At 34.0% G+C, this 21599-nt stretch overlaps 2 protein-coding genes across 2 annotated transcripts; both read right to left on the bottom strand.

The window, feature by feature from the left end:
- Window positions 1-1685: 1685 nt before the first annotated feature.
- On the bottom strand, window positions 1686-2638 carry LOC109810657 (LOB domain-containing protein 23). The gene is made up of 2 exons (XM_020374173.3): window positions 2486-2638; window positions 1686-2331 (listed from the first exon to the last, which is right to left on the bottom strand). The coding sequence occupies exons 1-2, from the start codon at window positions 2636-2638 to the stop codon at window positions 1996-1998; spliced, it is 489 nt and encodes a 162-aa protein (XP_020229762.1). The 3' UTR covers window positions 1686-1995.
- A 12036-nt stretch (window positions 2639-14674) lies between these two features.
- LOC109814371 (uncharacterized) lies at window positions 14675-20540 on the bottom strand. The gene is made up of 9 exons (XM_020378787.3): window positions 19885-20540; window positions 19375-19420; window positions 19095-19179; window positions 18926-18971; window positions 18732-18830; window positions 17508-17576; window positions 17088-17421; window positions 16814-16959; window positions 14675-16724 (listed from the first exon to the last, which is right to left on the bottom strand). Exons 1-9 carry the CDS (start codon window positions 20296-20298, stop codon window positions 15312-15314), a joined length of 2652 nt encoding a protein of 883 aa, XP_020234376.1. The 5' UTR covers window positions 20299-20540; the 3' UTR covers window positions 14675-15311.
- Between the last annotated feature and the right edge of the window lie 1059 nt (window positions 20541-21599).

Below are 21599 nucleotides of genomic sequence, written 5' to 3'. Positions count from 1 at the left end.
CAATGAGAGAGTGCGAGAGAGAAACAGAGAGAGTGAGGCTCAAGTGACACTAAGGTAGTGTCTGTTTCCGCTGATTTACTGTTCACGACAAACGAAAGGCGAAGAAATTTCACGTTTGTTTCTACTGATTTACGAGGAAAGAAAGGCGAAGAAAAGAGGGAGAAGGGGCATTGGGCTTCTTCGCATTTTTGCGAAGAAAATAGATGAAAGCCACGTAAGATTTGAGAAAATTTCATAATACCCCTGCCCCATGCATGTGCCATACAGCAAAGGAACGAAACATAATCGATTATGCTGAGGACATAATCGATTATGCAAGCCCATAATCGATTATGTGGCTTGCATAATCGATTATGCTCTCGATTATGCTCTCAACATAATGGATTATGCAAGCCACATAATCGATTATGTGCTTGCATAATCGATTATGGTAGGCTGTTTTCGTTTCCAGGCAAAAGCAAAACGGGTCGTTCCAAAAATCAGTTTTATGAGCAATATGCGAAATCAGAACTGCCGGTTCTAATTTGGGAACGGCAGTTCCAATTTGAGAACGGGCCGTTCTGGTATGAACAAGGGCCGTTTTGAGTATCAACTTTTAGCATGAAAAATGACGCCAAAACGACCGTTTCGGAATCAAAACGGGCCGTTCTGGCCGCATTGATTTGTTAATAAATAAGAGTTTTCATATATATATATATATATATATATATATATATATATATATATATATAAGTGAGAAGATAGAAAACATTAATTAACTTGTACAATTAACACTTTCATAAACATTAATAAAATAATATTAGAAAATATAATTATCATAATATATATATTTATTATTATTTATTATTATTAATATTATTATTATTTATTATAATTAGTATTATTATTATTTATTATAATTAGTATTATTATTATTTATTATAATTCTTATTATTTTCTAATATTTATTATTATTCTTATCATTATTTATATTTTTTTAATAAATTATACCTATTAATATAAATTTATTGTAATTATTATTATTTACAATAAATAATATTATACTCATTTTTAATTCAAGAGTAAAAATATAAATTATATATTTATCTATTAAATTTTTAATTTTTATCTCATTAAATTTAAAGCAAATATTTAAATTAAATTATTTTTAAATTAATATTTTATATTTATTTTTTTAGTTAAAATTTATATATTTATATTTTAATTATAATAATTATATAAAAAAATTTAACCTAAGGGCAAAATAGTAATCTTACACAATTATCAATTAAAATATTTATTTTTATCTATCATATCAATCAATTCACTCACAAATTTTCACAAACTTTCTCTACACTTTCCACTCACTTTCCTTTAATCTAAACAACCTCACTTTTCACTCACTTTCCCTTTAAATTTCTCCTTTTCCATTCCCCCTTTTCCATCTTCAAATCCAAACAAAGCCTAAGAGATGCATGCAAGAGTGAGGAGAGTGAACACGCAAGATAAATTTTAAAATTCTCTCGATCTACGTGGAAATTGAAATCCTGAAATTTTAGTCTATTAAAATTATTATAAAAATTCTAAAACTTTTAAATCTCTTAATAAAATATCCAAACACACTATTTAGTCACAATTTTTTTTTAAATCTTTACTAAAATTATTTTTCTGATTTAAAATCTCTTAATAATTCATGTGATTTGAACTAATAAACTGAATCTATTATTAGCGAGTTTGAATCGAATCTAGTTTGAATTTGAAAAAGAAAATTTATATTAAACTCAAATTGAATTTTGAGTCAAATCATATTGACTTATTTTCGATTTCAATACAGTATAAAACTAACAACGAAACAATCATCTTATTATTATTATTCAATAATTAGTACCATAAATAAATGACTGAATTCTTTAAGCACTACACTATCCTATGATTTCCAAAATAAAAAAATCCTAAGCAATGAGGCTTTGAATAAAGCTGCGACCTCAAAGTAAAAACAAAGCAAATGCTGTGTATCTATTGGAAATCAGAGTTTTTATTAAACCATTTTAATTGACTTGGCATGTGAAACTCCGTGGCACTGCTGCTTTGTCCTTGCAAGACATCAAAGTTTGATTCAGCTTCAATTGTTGACAAGACATTGAACTTTGATTCAGCTTTTGCCTGTTGGACTTGATTCTTGTGACAATCAATCTGAGTTTCTATTTGAGAAAGTGCAATTTCTGTATTGCTAATTTCTTGAGACAATTTAGAAATGACCCCAACGCATCCATAAACAGGGTTTCGAATCCTACACTGTGCTTCATAATACAAAGTATTTGCAGCTTGTTCACGTAAATACGGTGGAATTTGCTGTAAGATAAAAAATTTACATTAGGTTAATTTGTAACATAATCTTTACTGACTTTGCATGACATTTTCTAACTTTAATATTGAGAATATATATATTGTATATTAATATAAACACATTGATAATTTGGCATGAAATATTATGTATTTAAAAGACCTGAAGCATCTTTCCAACATTGCTGCCACCATAGATTCTGTGAACAGAAGCAAATCTTTGAGGATCATTGGCAGGGAAATATGGAGCGAAGATGCAATCTGAAGGGCATCTTCTTCTTTGATTCTTGCAAGCTGCACACCTACCAGACATCATGATATCGAATCTTAAGAAAAGAGAGGAAATCCAAGGAAAATATTTGGCATCCAAAAAATATTTCTTTACTAAATTTTGCTTTTGGCCAGTGGGAGTATATCTTACATAATATTTCATGTTTCATTTGAGATGAGTATTTGTATTGTAATAGGTTTAATGCCCTTAACGGCTACTTTGTCAATATTACAGTAAAAAAAGGAAAGTCTTGTAAATTAAGATCTAAAAAGAGAAATTATCCTGAATCAAGGGTATATCACATGAAAATTAAAGGAGACGAGTAATTTTTCAACAAACAATTCAAGATTTTTATTATTATTATTATTATTATTATTAATGTAGGATGGATTTCAAATAAAGAAGTCCTTTCACTTTTGTCCGTCAAGTCTCGGATAAGAATAATAATAAAATAATTAAGTGCGTTAGGTTTCAAATTTTAATTTTAATTTGTGTTTGAAAACCTAAATATGCTCAAATTTTAGGTGTGATATAAATTTCTAAATCCTACACCCTAAACCCTAAATTATATGTTTGGATAATTTTTTTCAAAAATACTTTTAAAAAAAGAAAAAAAATCTTCATAAGCTAAATTAACTTATGTATAAATTAATTTTTAAAAGTTCTATTTTTTTTTAGTTTTTTCAAAATCATATATTTGACTTTATCATAAGTTAATTTTAACTTATGAAAAAATTTGTTTTGATTTTTTTAAAAACATTTTTCTCATAATATAATTAAAATAAAAACCCATTTAAAACTATTTTATTCCTGCACCACCACCAAACCTAAATATTTGAATGTCAAACAATAGTCCAAGCCTATATTTCTTACTGTGACATCCTCTTTTTTCTATATCCTTTATTGTTAAAAATAAATAAATTAGTATTTTATCTGAGTTAAAATAATTAAAAGAATTTGTAATTAATTATTTAAAAAAAAATCACAGATTCAGTTAAATTAAAATTTGTGCCTGAATTGAAACAAATTTAATAAGCCGAAATATTTAAAATATCGTTTAATAAAATTTAGTTTAAATTAACTTGCAAGTCTCTATAGTTTTATTTATCAAATTTTTAATTAAATCTTGGTAATTAAGAACACTTAAAAAATATAATTTAACAATTTTGTAATCAAATCATTATATAATACTGTTATAATTCCGTTATTTTCATTTGTGTATATATTAAAAAAACAATTATCATTTTTATTTAGACGAAATATGCATAACACATATAATGAACATACACAAAATATATATTCAATTACCTTATTAATCAATTATAATATATATAAATCGTATTTTTTATTCAGCATAGGATATATTTCGTTATTAACAGATTTTAAAAAATGGCTACGGGGTATCTGTTAATATAAATAAGATAATTACAAATAATTTAAACTTATAATTCTTTTCATTTTTAACATATTATGAACAATTTCTTTTTATTGTTTTTGATATTATTTTATTTTAAATTTATTGATTTACTTTTAACATTATACATATTTTAATTATTATAATTTACTTTTGACATTGCACATGAAATTGGGTATGGTGGTGGGTTATGGAGATTGCTAGACATTGAGCCTCAGATGAGGGAGAAGATGAACCATGATTGGGCATTTGATATTGGGTTGTATTAGGCCACTTGTGTTTTATTCTTGAAAAAAAAAAAAGAGACAGAGAGGGTATGCATATCTAAAATGGAGGTGCAGGAAGCAAGAGCCCAATAACAATAATAAAAAAGCATTTTTTTGTTTTTGATCTTAATAAAAAGCATACAAACTACACGTTGAGTCTTTTCCCACTTTGGGCCGTCGTTGGTGAACATAGAATGATGACAATTGACTGTCCCTCTAATCGTCAATAGTGTGGGCCGTAAAAATTGTGGGTAGCTAACCCAATTCAAAAAAGTAAAAAAAAAATAAAAACTCCACTTGAGGTAAGACACAATATTTTGAGTAAAACTTGAAAGCAAACAAAAACGGAGATAATTGGTAAACGTTTAAGAATTAATAAGTGGAAAAAAATTATTATCAATGATAAGTAATTATTTATATATAACGTTACTATTAACAATAAAAACCATAATAATGCTCAATAGTGATAATAATGATAAGATTTAGAATAATATATTAATATTATTATTAATAAAAATGATAACACAATAAGAATAATGAAAGTGAATAATAACATAAGTAAGCCTTATCTTATCATAAAATTTAATAAACATGTGAATAAATTATGAATTTAAATCTTTCAGAGTAGGTGAAAGTACGGAAGAATGAGAATAAATACGTGAAATTTCACCTAAAAATTTTATTTGATGTGAGCACGCATTCTCATACTAGCATTGTTGGATGTGCTATTTCAAAGTAACTATCTCCATTCTCCTCTATTGAAGTGTGAAATTTGTAATGGAGGCTAAAAGGATTTTGAGAATGATTAACGTATTTCATCTCACATGTGATTCTAAATCGTGGTTAAATATTTTACACACTAATGCTCATAATGAATTGTTATAATTTATGTATGATAGTACTTTCATGTGCGTGTGATAACCAAATAATATTGTTACCATTGTAGAATTTTGGTGAAATCACCTAATTATGTGAATATTGATTGATTTATACACTTGGGTCAATGAAGTGTGAACTTCTTCTATTCATGTTATTTTGTTACTAGAATATTTTTCAGAGATAAATCAACATTTTTGCATTTATACATTTCATTTGACTGATATATTTTTGAATTGTTATAATTTTCTTTTATAATTTTCCTAAACAAATTATTTATATTTTCTCTAATAAATTTTTAATAATTTAATTATGTAAGTTTTTATATTATATATTAAAGAATATTTTTTTATGCTCCCGATAATGGAACCTTGAGCTGTCATCCACCATCCTGTGATTTTCTTGTGAGTGGCTAAAACTTGGTGTTCTTACCGGATATCTGCTGTAGAGATGATTCGCCGAGTAAGATCGGTGAGCCTCCTTCACTGGTACGTTGGTGCTCCAAGATGGGGGTGGTACCTGCAAAAGAGACTCCGATGCCAAAGTTAGTGTTTGTGGGTGTATGAGTCTCGTATAAGTAATGCACGTACCTTTGTGTGTATTAGGGTTTTGTTGGGCCTTGGGCCCGAGATCAGTTTATGACCTAATTGGATAGCGAGCCGATGTCGCCTAGCGCGTGTCCGAGGTCACTTCGCACTGTGATGCCGAGCTCGAGCTCGGCATAGCGGTACGGATAGTACACTAGCCCCCGAGCTCTGAAGACCGTAGGTCGAGGAGTTAAGACCGAGCTCGACAAGGGGTCGTGACTTTTTGCGTACTCCTATTTGTCATGACGCCATGTGTCATAACCGTCACCTCGTTCCCATAACGCGTGGGCGGTACGGTGACAAGATTGTATTTTTATTTGTTTGATGACGTGGCCTCTTTGGGCCGATGTGGTGTTCCGATGTCCATGTTTCATGGTCGGGCTGAGGAGCTCGGCAATAATGAGCTTACTGCTTGGTTAGGCTGGTAAACGTTTGACCGAGTCAGCAGATTGGTGAGGGACAAGTCGGCAACTCGACTAGCCAGTACACTTGCCCCCCAAGCACCGAGTGATGTAAGAGCAAAGGGGCTTCTGAGGAGTTTCCAAATTTGTTGTTTGAAGGTTCAAATTCGACCTTGTTAAGCAGATGTGATCTCAAGGTTCGGACTCGACCTTGGCATATCAAGGTTCAAACTCGACCTTGGTTACGAAAATGTGATCTCAAGGTTCGGACTCGACCTTGGCATATCAAGGTTCGAACTCGACCTTGGTTAAGAAAATGTGATCTCAAGGTTCGAACTCGACCTTGGCATCAAGGTTCGGATTCGACCTTGGCAACGTAATTTGTATTTGAAGGTTCGAACTCGACTTTAACATCAAGGTTCGAACTCGACCTTGGCAAGTCGTCATGGTTAATGTGCCAATACCGAAAATGTATGGGAATGGAGTTGCTTTGTTGATTTATTTCTGAGGTGTGCCTCGTTAAAACCTTCCTTGGCCAAAAACCCTTTTCTTTAGTGGGAAAAAAGGCTGAGGAGGAAAAAAGAGTACATCACCTGAATTTACAAGTTAAGAGAAATAAAATTTGAGGTGGGTGGAATTCCAAGTTCCAAATTTTCCTTTAGAGGGGTCTGTTCTTGCTTCTCCCCGTAATCGCCAAACAAGGTCGCCAACTTTAAATGTTCGTGGCCTGACCTTGGTTTTGCTTTCCTTGTGGTTTGTCGCGAATTGCCTTGCGGAACTCGGCATGCTCCTCCATCTGGATGTACCCAGCAATGCGAGCTCGAAGCTCGTCCATGTCAGGAGGAGGTCGTCGGCAAAGGCTATCGACGAAAGGTCCTGGCTTCAGCGCCATGAGCATGGAGTGCAATGTGACCTCGGGATTCAGATTTCGGATCTTTACCGAGATGGCGGTGAATCGTTCCATGAACGTCCGGAGTGGCTCGTCGTCACTCTGTCCGAGACTGGCTAGGGCAGCTGATGTTATGTGATGAGGTCGGCTCGTCGCATACTGTGCTGTGAATCGTCTGACCAGGGTGTCGAAGCTGTCAATTGACTTGGCAGGTAGCTGGGTGTACCAGTTGAGCGCGACCCCTTTGAGTGAGGTCGGAAAAACCCTACACAGGATAGCATCCTCATTAGTGTAAAAATTTACCTGTGTGGTATACAGATCGATGTGCTCGTCCGGATCCGTGGTGCTGTCGTAACGGTCGATGTGGAGAGGCTTCCACCCGAAAGGGAGAGGTGTTTCCATGATGCCGTCCACAAAAGGATGACGGCAGAAGGTCGCCTGATTTCCCTTACGTGGGCAGGAGCGTTGCTTACGTCATGTGCCGACCTGTTGGTCGGTATGTGAGACCGATGTGTGGCAGGCCTGGGGGTTGGTGCCCTAGCCACTGTTGGCGGTTGAGAAACCGAGTGCCCTTCCTCCTCATGCAGGTTGCTTTGTTGAGGGGGTTGATCAGAGGGACGCCGAGGGAGTTGAGCGCAAATACGCTCGTTCTCGGCGCGTAGCGCCGCTAGGTCAGCCTCATTAGCGGTACGCATCACGGCTAGGTCAGTTTCGTGCTTGGCACGCATACTTTGTAGATCTGCGGCGTGTTGCTGCCGCATCTGCTCGACCTGCTCGATCAGTTGTCTCAATGCTGCTTCGTTATCCATGTTAGTGGTGTGATCTAGGTCATCTATTGCGCGTCTGCTATGGCTTCTGGTGAAAACCATAAGCGTGGCCGATAAGAGCTGTCTTGATTGGTCCTACGGTGGGCGCCAAATGTTCTTACCGGAGATCTGCTGTAGAGATGATCCGCCGAGTAAGATCGGTGAGCCTCCTTCACTGGTACGTTGGTACTCCAAGATGGGGGTGGTACCTGCAAAAGAGACTCCGATGCCAAAGTTAGTGTTTGTGAGTGTATGAGTCTCATATAAGTAATGCACGTACCTTTGTATGTATTAGGATTTTGTTGGGCCTTGGGCCCGAGATCAGTTTATGACCTAATTGGATAGCGAGTCGATGTCGCCTAGCGCGTGTCCGAGGTCACTTCGCTCGCGCTCGAGCTCGGCATAGCGATACTGATAGTACACTTGGGTTTTTAAACTTTGAGATTTAAGAACAATTAACATCGGTTTAATTAGTCTAATAATAAACAACTAGAATAAAATGCACATGATTTTATGATTTGTAATTATTGTAATTGTTATAGATAAAAATAAAATAGGATTCTCAAGAGCCATATTAGGTTTTGTCATTGAAGTCAATTAGGAGGATAACGATGCATCATAGCCATAGGATTACCATACGAATCATAAGTTAGTTGAGTTGTTTTTGACTTTTGGTTGTTCGCAATCCATGTGCTCGAGCTTCACCCCATGCAAGCTGCTTTTGTCGCCATTTCAACGTCGCAAATCTCTCTCTCTCTCTCCCTTCCAAATTTTAACTATTTTTTATGACAGATCTTTGACTATCATTTTTAACCAAAATATTTTATTTAAGGGCGTGTATTTTTTGTATTTGATGTTAAAACTTAAAACATATCTTACATTTTATTTTTTTCTTCTAAAAGAAACAATTTAAATGAAGTCTTGTAAACGATAGATTATTCTCAAATAAAATAGTATTTAATAATCTTATTAAATACTTTTAATTATTACAATTGATATTTTAAATGCCTTTTTTTCTTTCAATATAGTAAAAAAAAAAAACCTTTTATTGTCTCCTTGATCGACAGGTATATATATATATTCACCTGTTAGCACTTTGCGCAGGTCCTACTCTATTAATACAATATCTATATGCACCAAATGATAGGGAAAGATATCTATCTATCTCTATATATATATATATATATAATTAAAAAAAATACTAGATCTAGAAAGTAAACAGAATGGAAGATGTGAACACACGAAAAAATAAGCAACTAATATCCAACACGTTTTAATACAAAAAACCATTTGACCAATGTGAAACTTTGTATAAGCAGTGAAGGCAACGCGTGACCCAAATTAAATTTATAAACAATAATTTAAGGAAGACATATTTTCCTAGGTTTTGAGGCGGCCAGCTAGCCAACCTTGACCATACAATATTAATATTGATATATGTCTACGTGTCTACGTTCACAATATATATGGTTTGAGTTAATTGCATTGCAAATATTTGTATATTGCGTCTCTCATTTACCATTCTGAATGGCTATGTATCTGTCAAACATCTTTGGGTGCTTCTCCGACTCCGAGTGCTCACCAGAATCTAAAAGATACATATGCGATGGCAATGTTTGTGTTCTGAAAAAACCAAAGGAAAACATTGGAAAACAAACACTATCCAACACCAACAAGCCAAAGCAAAGCCTTCGGATTTCGTTTGCGCGTAAAAGGTCACCTGCTTCTGAATAGAGACGCTTCTGCATGCAATCCACGCAACAAACAGGTTACGTTATCATTGTGGTTCATTCCATCCTTTGCTTTGTTCAGTTTACAAGTTATTTGTTGTCATTAATTAGTTATTCTAGGAAGATAATACAGTGGTGGTAGCTTATTATATTTCTCATGTATACATCTTATACTCTTCTCATCAATCTTAAATTCTTAATGAGATTTTAACTTTAATTTGAGTCTCCAATTAATAACATGGATCACACTAAATTCTGCTATCGGGTGCGCACTGGGAACGACTAGAGTGTTTAAATGTTCAGTTATTAACGACTTCAACTATTGGGCCTATAGCCCTATCCTGATAAATTTTATATCTCTCATATGCTACCTTTGTTAATGTTGTATTTTTGAGTGATATTTTAAAAAGATTAATATTTTATTAGAAAAATATTTTATATTTATTTTATTTTATTAAATAAATATTTTAATTAGAATTGGTTTTGATGACTTGGTTTTTTATATTAAGTTTTATCTTATATTTTGACTTGATCTTTAAAAGATAATTACATTTTTCTTATGATAACCGGCCTGGTAAAATGTGTGTTTTTGACAAACAGTTTTTTTCATTATAAATATAATATTAAGAAGGTGGAGAATATCTCTTCACACATTTTTTCTTGATTATATTATGAGTTTTATCGGTTATTCTCATTTGAAAACTTGTTAATTCTGTTACTTCAATTATTAATTGGGAATGACCTGTTATATCTCGGAGAACTTGCGTATTTCGCGAATAAGTCCTTAAGGATAGTGCTATCACACATATCATGTTATTGGTAATTTTGTGATTATATAATTTTCATATCAAAAAAGGACTCTTACTTGTAATTGATTGTGAGCATGAACAATAATTATACAACGGTTAATAATATGAAAATTAATTTCCGTAGTCTATTTATGTGCGCAACGAATATTGATCAAATTAACTTTTTATCTTTTGATTACATAATTTATTTATGAATTGAATAACTTGATGTGATGATTTTTTTAGACAAATCAAAATAAGCCAACTTTTTTATTTAGCAAGCTGGAGTAAATTATTCAATAAATAATGTTTTATATCAAATTTTAATAATTTAACTGTTGAATTTAAAGTTCTTAATATATAGATCAAATATTTAAATTTAAAAAAAAATTAAAAATTATTTGATATTTCATTTCATTAATTCAAATTAATGTATAAGTAATTTAAGAATTTTTTTGAATACCAAAATATAATAATTATTTTAAAATGTTTATAAGTAATATCAAATAGTACACCAAATTGAAAATACGAAGCCTATACCAGTTAATTGACTATAGGATGATAGTTTGGTAGTTGTTGCAAGAAATGGTATCATCATGGGGAAATCAACGTCTGTGTTAATATTTTAGCTAAACGAAGATCTAATTAAATTTCTTTCTATACTGTCTTGAGCACTGATCAAATATGGTTGATCTTTAAATACCGTTGGTTTGTTGATGTTCAGCGTGTTATATTTTCCTATAATTAGTTTCATTTGCCTTTTTATTATACTAAACTTAGGTGTATCTGCATATTTAATTTACTTGTTTTTTTTTCTCCATTCCTTTGGAGATTAAAGTGAAATTGTTTTTTTTTTTTATTCTTTTTTTTTTAATGTAGGAGTTTAATTAGTTTAAAGTTAATTTTTCTCATTTTTTCTTTTTAATATATTTCTTCAATTATTTTATTTCTTTTATAAAATTCAATCAAAATTAAGTTCTTAATTACACACTGAAAGGGAAATATGGGAGATCGAAAATGCAATCCAAAGGACACCTTCTCTGACTCTTGCAGGCTGCACAACTTCCTGAAATGGTGATATCAAACCTCTTAAAAGAAAGAAATCCAATGACACCCACATTATGAATTCAAAACTTCAGGTTTATCAAATTAAAAGCACATTAATCAAAGTTGCATAGTTGATTATTAGGTTATTTATTTTGGACGATCAGCACACCCATATAAATTTTATAGAAAATAACTCAAAGGGATCGGAAGTAATTAATTTAAAAATACAAACAATTGAGATTTCAAAAGAAAGAAGATTTTTTGTTATTTATATTTTTATTGTAAGTAATTAAATTAATAGTTTAATTGGGTAAGATTAGGAAAGAAATGAATTTTCAACATTAAAATATATGAAGTGATTAATTCAGAACCTGCTAAAAACACAGAAAAGGAAAAACAAAACCATATATAAAGAAAAAAAAAATTTAAAATGAGGACTTTAGTGTATTACCTAGATATGAACTAGATGTGAATATGAAACTTGATATAGTTAGAGTAACTTCTTTATTTTAATCATTAGTTACACTTTGTTATATAGTTTTCATTCAAGCCCCTTCTCAAAGAGTTCCTTGTTTATGAATTCAAGCAAAGTTGATAATAATAGTAAAAAGGTTTTTCCAATTCAAAGCCTTTCCTAGTTTGAAGAACCGTGTCCTTTTGGCTGCGGCTTGAAATTACAACAATCTGTTAAATGACTATACTTTAGTAACCAAAGAATAGACGAAAGAGCTTTCCGTTTGACTTTTCTACTTGATTACGTGATGTTTCCAACAGCAGATAGGTGAAACAGATTCCCTTCATGATTTTGAGACAATGTTACAAGGATTTGAAACTCACAAAATGGAGATAAGGTAGTGATAGACGAACATTTAATTAATTATTCCAAATACCTAAACATTTGTTATTTCTCTGAGCATATATATATATATCATACTATACTGAACTCATTGATGATACTTTGTTGCTAGATGACAACTAGTCAACTAGAAAGAGAAGAAAGAAAAATATAATATGATTGTTATATGAATTGAAAGAAATAGAAAAAAAGATATATAGTGATGTTAATAAAGTATTTGATATATAAGAGTGTTTGTATATTCTTTACTTCTTCCTTAAAAAAAAAATCATTACTTCTTGGTTCACACCATAATTTATATATATATATATATTATGAAACTAGAAAGATTTTTTTTTTTTTTTGTTTTAACATGAAAGAACAAGGGTTACAGAATGATTAAACTATATATGTTAATTATTCACAAAACAAAAGTTAAGTGAGAGACTAATATTTGAAGGATCATCATATATATATAAAGCAGTCACTCATCTGTAAAGTATTTTGTTTTCAAACACGTAAATCTCAAGATCGAACCAAAGTCACATGCTTAATAAAAACAATCCGTGGCTTCCGCTCACACCAACACATTTTGATAACCATGTTGGAATTTTGCATGACATGGCATGCATACCTCAGTTTTTGGAAATACATACTTCAGGCGTAACCAATATTTTTCTGAAGTGATTATAACTTGGAAGTTAGAACCATAAACTTTCACGGATTTGTTTGTCATTCTCTAATATCTTTTGCTAGCTGATTCTACGAGTACTCGGAATACAAACAGTTTATCGTTGTTTTGTGATGGTAATGCATAATTGAAAATTATTATTTTTATTACTCAAGAAAGAAAAACGTATATAAATCCAAAAGGTTGTAACAGCAAAGCTGTGTCAAGTTCAAGTTAAGTTCATGTCAATTTGTTATGTTTGGCTGCCATTTTGATTTATATGAGCCTGAAGCCTTGCAAAATTGGAAGTGGAAAGTGGGAAGCAACAATGTTGAATTTTAGTTTCATCATTTGGTAACACATGGCTTACTTTCCAACGTCGACTGGTAGAAAGCAGCTCACCGCATATTTCCCTCTTTTTAACTTGAATTTAAAGAGTAACAGTAATCTGACACAATCAAACATGCACTAAGTAATGCTATTTATCGTCATCAATAAGTTTTCTGGCATAATCTATATTAAACGTAGGTTAAGTTTACATGTTAAATAAGTTAGACTGATGTTATAATTTAAAATTTATTTAGTTAAATATACAAATTTTAAGCCATTTAAAAATTCTGTTACACTTAATAAATTGGCTCATTTAAATAATAATTATATTAAAATTTCACTATATTATTCTTTTTAGTATATTTTTATTTGAATTTCTCGTTAGTATATTTAAAAGCTTAAACTTATTCAATACAAAAGAAGAAGCTTAAACCTACTGATTTTCATAATTTAGTTCATTAGGTTATCTGGAGGAAAATTCATTATAAGCATGCTTTAAAAGGTTTTATATACAAAGGAGATTTTTCTAATTAGACTTTTGAGTTAGGTTAATTTTTAAACGATTATATAGATCACATATTAAAAATATCTATATTATATAAATAGGTTGGACTAAGATTTTAGGTTTAAAAATATATTATAATCAGTTTTACAAATCCCAGTCTAAGTCAACTTAGTTTTATCTTTAAATATGAATAAAAACTACTAGATTCCACCCCTTTTGTAAGTACGATTTAACCGAACTGTTCTCTAATTTAATGCATGTATCATCTTCATCATACCCACTGTGCTTCACCTTTGTCTCACTCATCCATGCCAATGACCACCCGAGTTATATACAGACCTATTGTTCGTGAGCCACCTCATTATATTTTAAAAAAAAAATTGTTAAACTCGAATTTTATAGAATTAAAATTTTTTAATCTTTATAGATATAACTTTAGTTAGTCTTAATCTTTCAAAACACAAAATTAAGACATGTTATTTAACAACGACATAGATGATAGATCTAACAATATCACACCATATCCAAAGCTCTCTAGCTCAGTTGATTGAACAGCTGTGTAAATGTTGTAAACCTCGTTGTTACCTGCATTCAATTTCTATGAATAAAAGAAAAATGTATCACACCATCAACCATTATGAGATATGTAATGCAATAAATTAATGTCACTTCACTAAAAAATGTTAAAATTTCCCATAACTAAAATTACCAATTTTAGATAATTAAAACTAAACAAAACCATATTTATACGTAGTAGGAAACATAATTTAACCATCTTTAAATTTAGCTCGTTTCGAAAAACAAAAGGCGAATCATTCTTTGAACGACTTTTTTAATCACAAGTCACTTCAACATACCTTCTTATTTGTTAATCAACCTAGACACGAGATACTCAAAATACTAGTTGCGACGCAAGTTGCATGGTGAAGCAGCAGAATTGAGTAAACAAGGAAAAGCAAGTTGAGGTTTTGCATTCGTTGCAATGTACAGAATAATAGCAGCATTGTGAACTAAGAAGTCATACCTTCCCATCAATTCAGATAAACAAGTAATCATCTAATGAAATCAATATCTAGGCAACCGAATTTCAACCATTTGTAAAGAATGTACAAGGCATCATCAACAGGATTTTTCGCCCACTAATTGAAAAATCTAAGCAACGCTTGATCATGATCGACTATTAAATGTTTTATATGGTTTCAACTCCAGGATAGAACACAGATGCTGCAATATCTCGGTAATCGTCATCTGGAAAAGATGGAAACTCCAAAGTTGTTTTCTGCCAAATTCACCCAAGTCTTCTGAAACTAAGCAAACTCATTTGAATTTACCTTGTGCCAAATCCTATTTAAGAAAACCATAAGATCCCCAACAAAAGTATCCAAGGGTTAACAATCTACCCAAGCACATGGTATTCATTTCATCTCTTCCAAAAGTAACAAAATGGTAGCCATTTCCTCATTTATGCAAAGAAGGGCTTTTGGATCAAAATTGAAGTCCGATGGCAGGAGCTGAAATTCTATAATCAGGTGAAATTGTTGTGGAAACATCCACACCAGAAATACAAAGCCATGTCATAGTTGCAAAGCAAGGTCCGGTTGCTGGGAGTCAACCAGCACACCAGATGATTGCTTTGCAGGTGACCCAGGAGATTGAAAACCAATATTCAAGTCAGGAGGAAGTGTTTCCTGTTTCTGTCTTGGTTGACTATGAGGACGGATACCTCGCCAAGGAGGTATTTGAAATCTTGACAGGTCAGAAGCTGCAACTTGAGGGAAAACCATAGGTCGGTTTGGAAACTGTGAAACACCAACTGGGTGAACAGATTGGGGTACAAGTGCCTGAAATGGAAAATTGTTCTTCTCAGACTGGAAAGGCATTCCACCAGAAGGAAACTCTCCCCTAATTCGAGAAAAAGGCTGATGCTGATGGAAATCTCGTGCTGGGTTGTACAATGAATCTGCAGAAATCTGATTTTTGGGTGAACTGGAATTTTCAGGTCCTTGTTTAAAACCTGCTGCCCCTACAGACATCCATGCACGGGCAGCTGCTGCTGAAGCATTGGTCGAGTCTTCTCTTCGTCCTGACGGAACTGATGGTGTCACTGGTGGGGTGTCAGCCGGGGAATGATTGGATGAACTAGAAGTCTGTTGCTTCTGTGTCTTTTCGGCTAACATCCTCATCAACTGAACAGGGTCACTAAGATTCTGCTCCTGCCCATGGGCAACAAAGGGAGCTGCTCTACCTGTTTGATTTGATGTACTTTCAGATGATGGACCAGTCATCCGTCTATTTAAATTAGTATTCCTTACTTTTCCATTAGGCAACTCTCCACTAACAACTCCATTAGAATCTGGCTGCTTGAAAGGCACAGAAGGTAAAATATTCTTGTTACTTGGTACCATTTCTCTGGGCTTAGACACTGCTGCAGGAGTATTACTAGTAAGCTTTGCAACTAGACTGGCATTATTTTGATCACTTGAGGGTAAAGAGTTCAATTCCACTTGTTTCAAACCCTTGTTCTCAGACTTATTGAGGTTCCTGGTTTGGACATTGGGCTGCTGATAAAAGAGATTATTGACATGAGCACTGGGTCTTGGTCCAGCAGAACCAAATAAAGATGATTTTCCATCTGATGTAAACCCACTACTAGAACAAACTGGAGGCTGTTTTCCCTCATGCATTGGTACATTAACAGGATGTTCCACAGTGGATTCCACATTCTTACATTTTTTGTCAACCTTCAACAATTCGGTAGTAGACTGCAAATTTGTCCCCAAACTAGGTTGTTGCTGGGCACGATTATCAAGCATTAATACGGGTGTTGGAAGCGGCTCATACTCTCCTACCCAACCACGACCAAATTTACAGCCAGGTGGTACTGCCTGCTGAATCCTCTGGGAAGCAATTTTCCAAGCAGTAGGTCCTAGGGTTGCAGCAAAACGAGCCAAACTCCTGGCATAGGAATATTCAGTTTGTAGTCCAACCTGGTGCAAAAAATACAACATTAACGCTTTAAACAAGATAAGAAAACTAAACTATTCCAGGACTAGAATTCACTGCTTTTGATACATACAGGAACTAGCTGCTTAATTTCACTCTCAAATGTTGTAAATATGGAATCAGATCTAGTAGTTGGTAGGTTAGATGTATTATAAGTTGCACGACGTTCAATATCTTGCACAGATGGTTTCCTTCCCAACTTGGAGAGCAGAACCCTCCCTGAAACAATAAAGTAACAGCCAAAAGAAAATAGTTAGATGATGACAATAACATCAAATTGAGTGTAAGCGATATTGAACAATTAAGGCATCAAATAGAGAAAGAGGACTTGACCTCTTCTGTGATACCTGATATATAGTCTTCTGCCTTCTCTTGATTTGCTTCAATTAAGAAAGCATTCCCCTCTACAAGGCCATCAATGTTGCCAGGCCTTTCACAGACAACACCTTGCATTGGATGGGAAGTTGGCAGTATATCACCAATAGTAGCAAGAGTTGCACCAGAGGAAAAATCAGAGCCAACAGGTTCCTGTGATGCATGTCCCAGTGGCTTCTTTGCTAGCTTCTTAACCAGGGAATTAGATCTAGTTTTTTGTTCAGACTTCAGCTCACTCTGAGAACGTTCAAAGTCAATCCTTAACTTTTCAAACTTTTTCCTTGCCAGTTCTTGTATTGATCGTGCCTGTAACAAATATAGGGATCACAAAGCAAGAACAACAAAATGGCTAGTTGCAGTATTTTTAAAAGGGAAAGCAGTCAATTCTATACCTGTTTGTGGTATATAGTCTCTGCCGCATTGTATTGCATTGCATTTGAGCAAATCAAAAATACATCACTCTGCAATCAACAATTGCATTCAAATTTCAATGTAATATGGTAAAATCAGTTACTTGTCTTGTCTTCCAAAATATCACTCAATCAGAAAGACTATATATACTATGTACGGTTTAAAATTAGTTCAGATGATAATAAGGGACAGCCTAGTGTACAAGGCTCCCACCTAGCAGGATTTGGGGAGGATAGATGTACAAAACCTGACCCACCACAATCAAAAGACATTGTTTCCAAGATTTGAACTCAAACTCTTGACCTCTAGATCCCAAGCCTACAATCTTACTGTTGTGCAAAGCTTACCCTCATTAGTTCAGATGATAGAGCAAACAAAACTCAAGATTCTTATGTGATAAAGGGACCCATGGTAAAGAAACAAATTCATTTATTGAACATCATGATGACAATGACAGTTTGTCTATAAAGAAAAGCCACAATAGCCACCGAGAAAAACAAATTACAAAAAATCATTTTCTTCTCCCACACCTTTTTTCATCTAAAAGAGGTCCCACTGAAGAGTTGTAAATAACAGACAACTCTAACAACGATATATTCCCCCACTGCCTATTAACATCAATATAAATTAGTCTCCCATGGTCTCATGGGGCATAAATGATTTTTTCAGCGGAAACTTTTAACTTTTCCAACCGAGTGCAAAGATTTGGGGTCAGGCAATGAAGATAAAATTTTAGGGCTCTATGTCCCCAGTGGCTAAACTGCAAAGTTCCCACCAAGATAAGAAACTATCATTGATTCATGCAAGAATAGACTAGCTACACTATTCAATGTCTTAAAATAATCCAATCTATCATTACATTGAATATCATACTCCTTCCAGGTAAATACAAACCACAGCTATAACTTGTGCTATATTTCGTATGATCCCAATTAATAGTATTCTCCTACAAAAGATCCCCACAAATAGCTACATGCAAATCACTACTGTCTGTAGCAACCATTGCCAGCATAAGAGAAAAATCCTGACAGAGTCTATTATACTGACAAGTTTGCCACCCTGAATGATTTCCCTCACACCAATAGCATGCAGCAGCCTTTTCCTCACAACCCACTTCATAAACATATTGCAAAATCAATCAAAATCTCATAAAAGAAAAGAAACTCCCCCAACTTCAAACATAAACAGTTGGCACGTTTACACACCTCAAATTGTTCCAAGGTAAGATAAGATCCATTTGCCAACTTCTTCCTCACTGTAGCGAAGTCCATGGGATGCTCAATCACATCGTGATAATCAGGAAGCTGCATTGAAACATAATTTGGGCTTTAAACTAAGATTGCCATCCAAAAGCATGATTAACAATTCACAGGAAAAAAAGGCCCACAGCCCCACACACCTCTTCCGGATCAACTGGCTCTGCATACACACCGTATGTGTCCTTCCTGCCAATTCACCAAAAGACAAGGCATCACCACACAGTAAATTCAACTTGAAGACGCATTCACCACACACTCAAGCCAGAAAGTGTGCGTGTAGAAAGAAAATGGAAAACGAAATCCCCTTACTTCTGAAGCTTGTCAAGGATCAACTCCAGGGTTCTCTTGTCGGGCAACGGAATCCCAGCTGGAAGCTTCGACGGAGTTCCCAACACTAGATACAAAGCAAAACAAAAAAAGAACGCCAGTTGAGAAACTCAGAGAAAGATGCAGCAACAGAAACAAACACAGGCACACCCTTTTCGGTATTAAAAAAAAAGAAAAGTGAGGAATTAAGAAATGAGAATAAGAATTACATTACAATTTACAACCGAAACAACAAATCACACACAAACACAGAGACACAAACCTGAAACAGAGTGGAGCCCTTTGGAATCCACTTTTCTGCCCTTTACCTGTCGCAAGAAACCACACAACACACAGAATTAATAACACAGCACAAAACCACAAAAAAGGCAAGCACTGGATTGATACAAGAACAACGAGTGCGATGGGGAGAGACAGACAGACAGACAAGAATGCTTCGTAGGTTATAGTCACAGAGAGAGAAGAAGAAGAAAAAAAAAGGTTAATAAAATGGAAGCAAACACAATCAGAGAGAGTCTGCATGTGTGTGTGTTAGTTTTTGACAGTTTGACTAGTTATCTCCCCCAAAACCCCGACACAGAGAGAGAAAATGAAAGCCCTAGAGAGAGAAACAAAAAACAACAGAGATAGATAGAGAGAGAGAAAGAGAGTAAACATAATTCAATTATGCACCAATTGGTATCGCATCACAAAAAAAAAAAAAAAAAAAAAATCTGAGGTGGACACACACATACACCAACGCACTCTTTCTCTCTAATGTCAAATTCGTTACCTCACGCTCTTCTTCGTGCTCCTCAGCCTCCTCATTCTCTTCTTCTTCCTCCTCTTCGCCTTCTTCTTCTTCCTCCTCCTCCTCCTCCTCCTCCACCTTCTCCTCCGGCGCGTGAACTCCACGCGGCGCTGCGCGACTCGGCGCGTCGTCTTCCTCGTCGTCGTCTTCCTCTTCGTGGTTGTTCAGCTTGACGACGAGCTTGAGCTTCTTCTTCTCGCGCCTCCGCTCGTCCTCGTCCTCGTCCTCGTCCTCCTCGTCGAGGTAGTCATCGTAGTCGATGTTGTAGCGCACATTCCGGCGGCGGCGGCTGCGTCGGAGGTCAGACTGCGCGGCGGCCGGAGATTCGCCGGAGCGTCGAGCTAGATCTGCCTTGGAGGGACGGCCTTTCTTCTTCCTCCTCACGATCTGACCCATCGCGTGGAGGTATCGCTGTTGCGCGTTTACTCTCTGTCTCTCTCTCTCTAAAACCCTGTTTCACTTTCTCTCTCTTGCTTTGCTTTGGGAGGCTCCATTATTTTCGAGGGTGCGCCTGCCTTGGCTTTTTTCCAGAGGCTCAGTAACGTCCGAGCCTGCCTGTCACCTACCGTACCTCAGCTTCGGATCAGGGTGGGTGGGTGGTTGGGGTGCGTGACTTCCACTGTCTAAGTGTCTATTGTCTAATCCTCACTCGCTTCCTTTTCTTTATTTCTCTTTCTTTCTTCCCATTCTAAGCATAACTCTAATAATAATTAATAAATCACTAAATTCATTAAATTCTTTTTCTTATTCTGCTCCCCATAATTAATAAACACACTAAATTAATTAATAAATCAATTAATGCTTTTTCTCATTCTGCGCGTGAAACGGCGTTACTGGCTGGAAATGACAGCGTGCCCGTTGCCCGTTGCCCGAAACCCTCTTTGCGATTGATTGCGTGTAACTTTGCTTGCTGCCCGTATCTTTCATTATTTATTTTTTTCGGTTACTATTTTCACCAACTCTCATCTCTTGCGGCGCGTAAATCCCACCACTACTGAATAAATCACAAAATTGACTTGGTATTGATTTTCACAGAATAAAATACTATAATGTAGATTTTGAGTTATTGCGATAGAGAATTTTGGGAGAAACTTATCATGGATTTTTAAATCTATTTTTCGATGATTATTAAGTTAATGAAATTGAAGTTTGAGTTACTTTTCAGTTTAACTTTTGCATTTATTAATTTACTTAAATCGAATCTCCCTTCAATTCAAAGATTTTAATACTATAATCTTAATGAACATTATACTAGTACACTTTCTCTTTCATGTTATGGAAGGGAAAAAAAATCAAGAGTATTAAAAAATTAATTAATTATATTAAATTTTATTAACCTCTTAATATTTTCATAACTATTCTCAGTTATAAATATTTAAAAGACTAGTGCTATAAAAAGTTATATATTATAAAAAAATTTAGAAAAAATATTATTAAATAAAGTTGAAAAGTTAAAATTTATTTATATTTAAAAAAATAGTGTTTTTTTTAATTTAAAAAGAGAATGAGGGTGTATTTTCTTTTCTCCAATGGAAATACTTTTATGAGTTATTTAAATAAATTTAGTGGAGTAATGATTTCATATACACTTATATATTTACAAGCTTTGTAAAATGGTTGTCAAGTTGATTCTCTTTTTCAACCAGACATGGTCTTTTGGCTGCTAAGGTATATTTTTTTCTTTTTTCTTTTTAAAG

Source organism: Cajanus cajan, chromosome 9 (genome assembly GCF_000230855.2).
Source record: "Cajanus cajan strain Asha chromosome 9, NIPB_CcT2T_4, whole genome shotgun sequence".
NCBI classification, from domain to species: Eukaryota; Viridiplantae; Streptophyta; class Magnoliopsida; order Fabales; family Fabaceae; genus Cajanus; species Cajanus cajan.
This window is presented reverse-complemented; position numbering and strand designations above follow the sequence as displayed.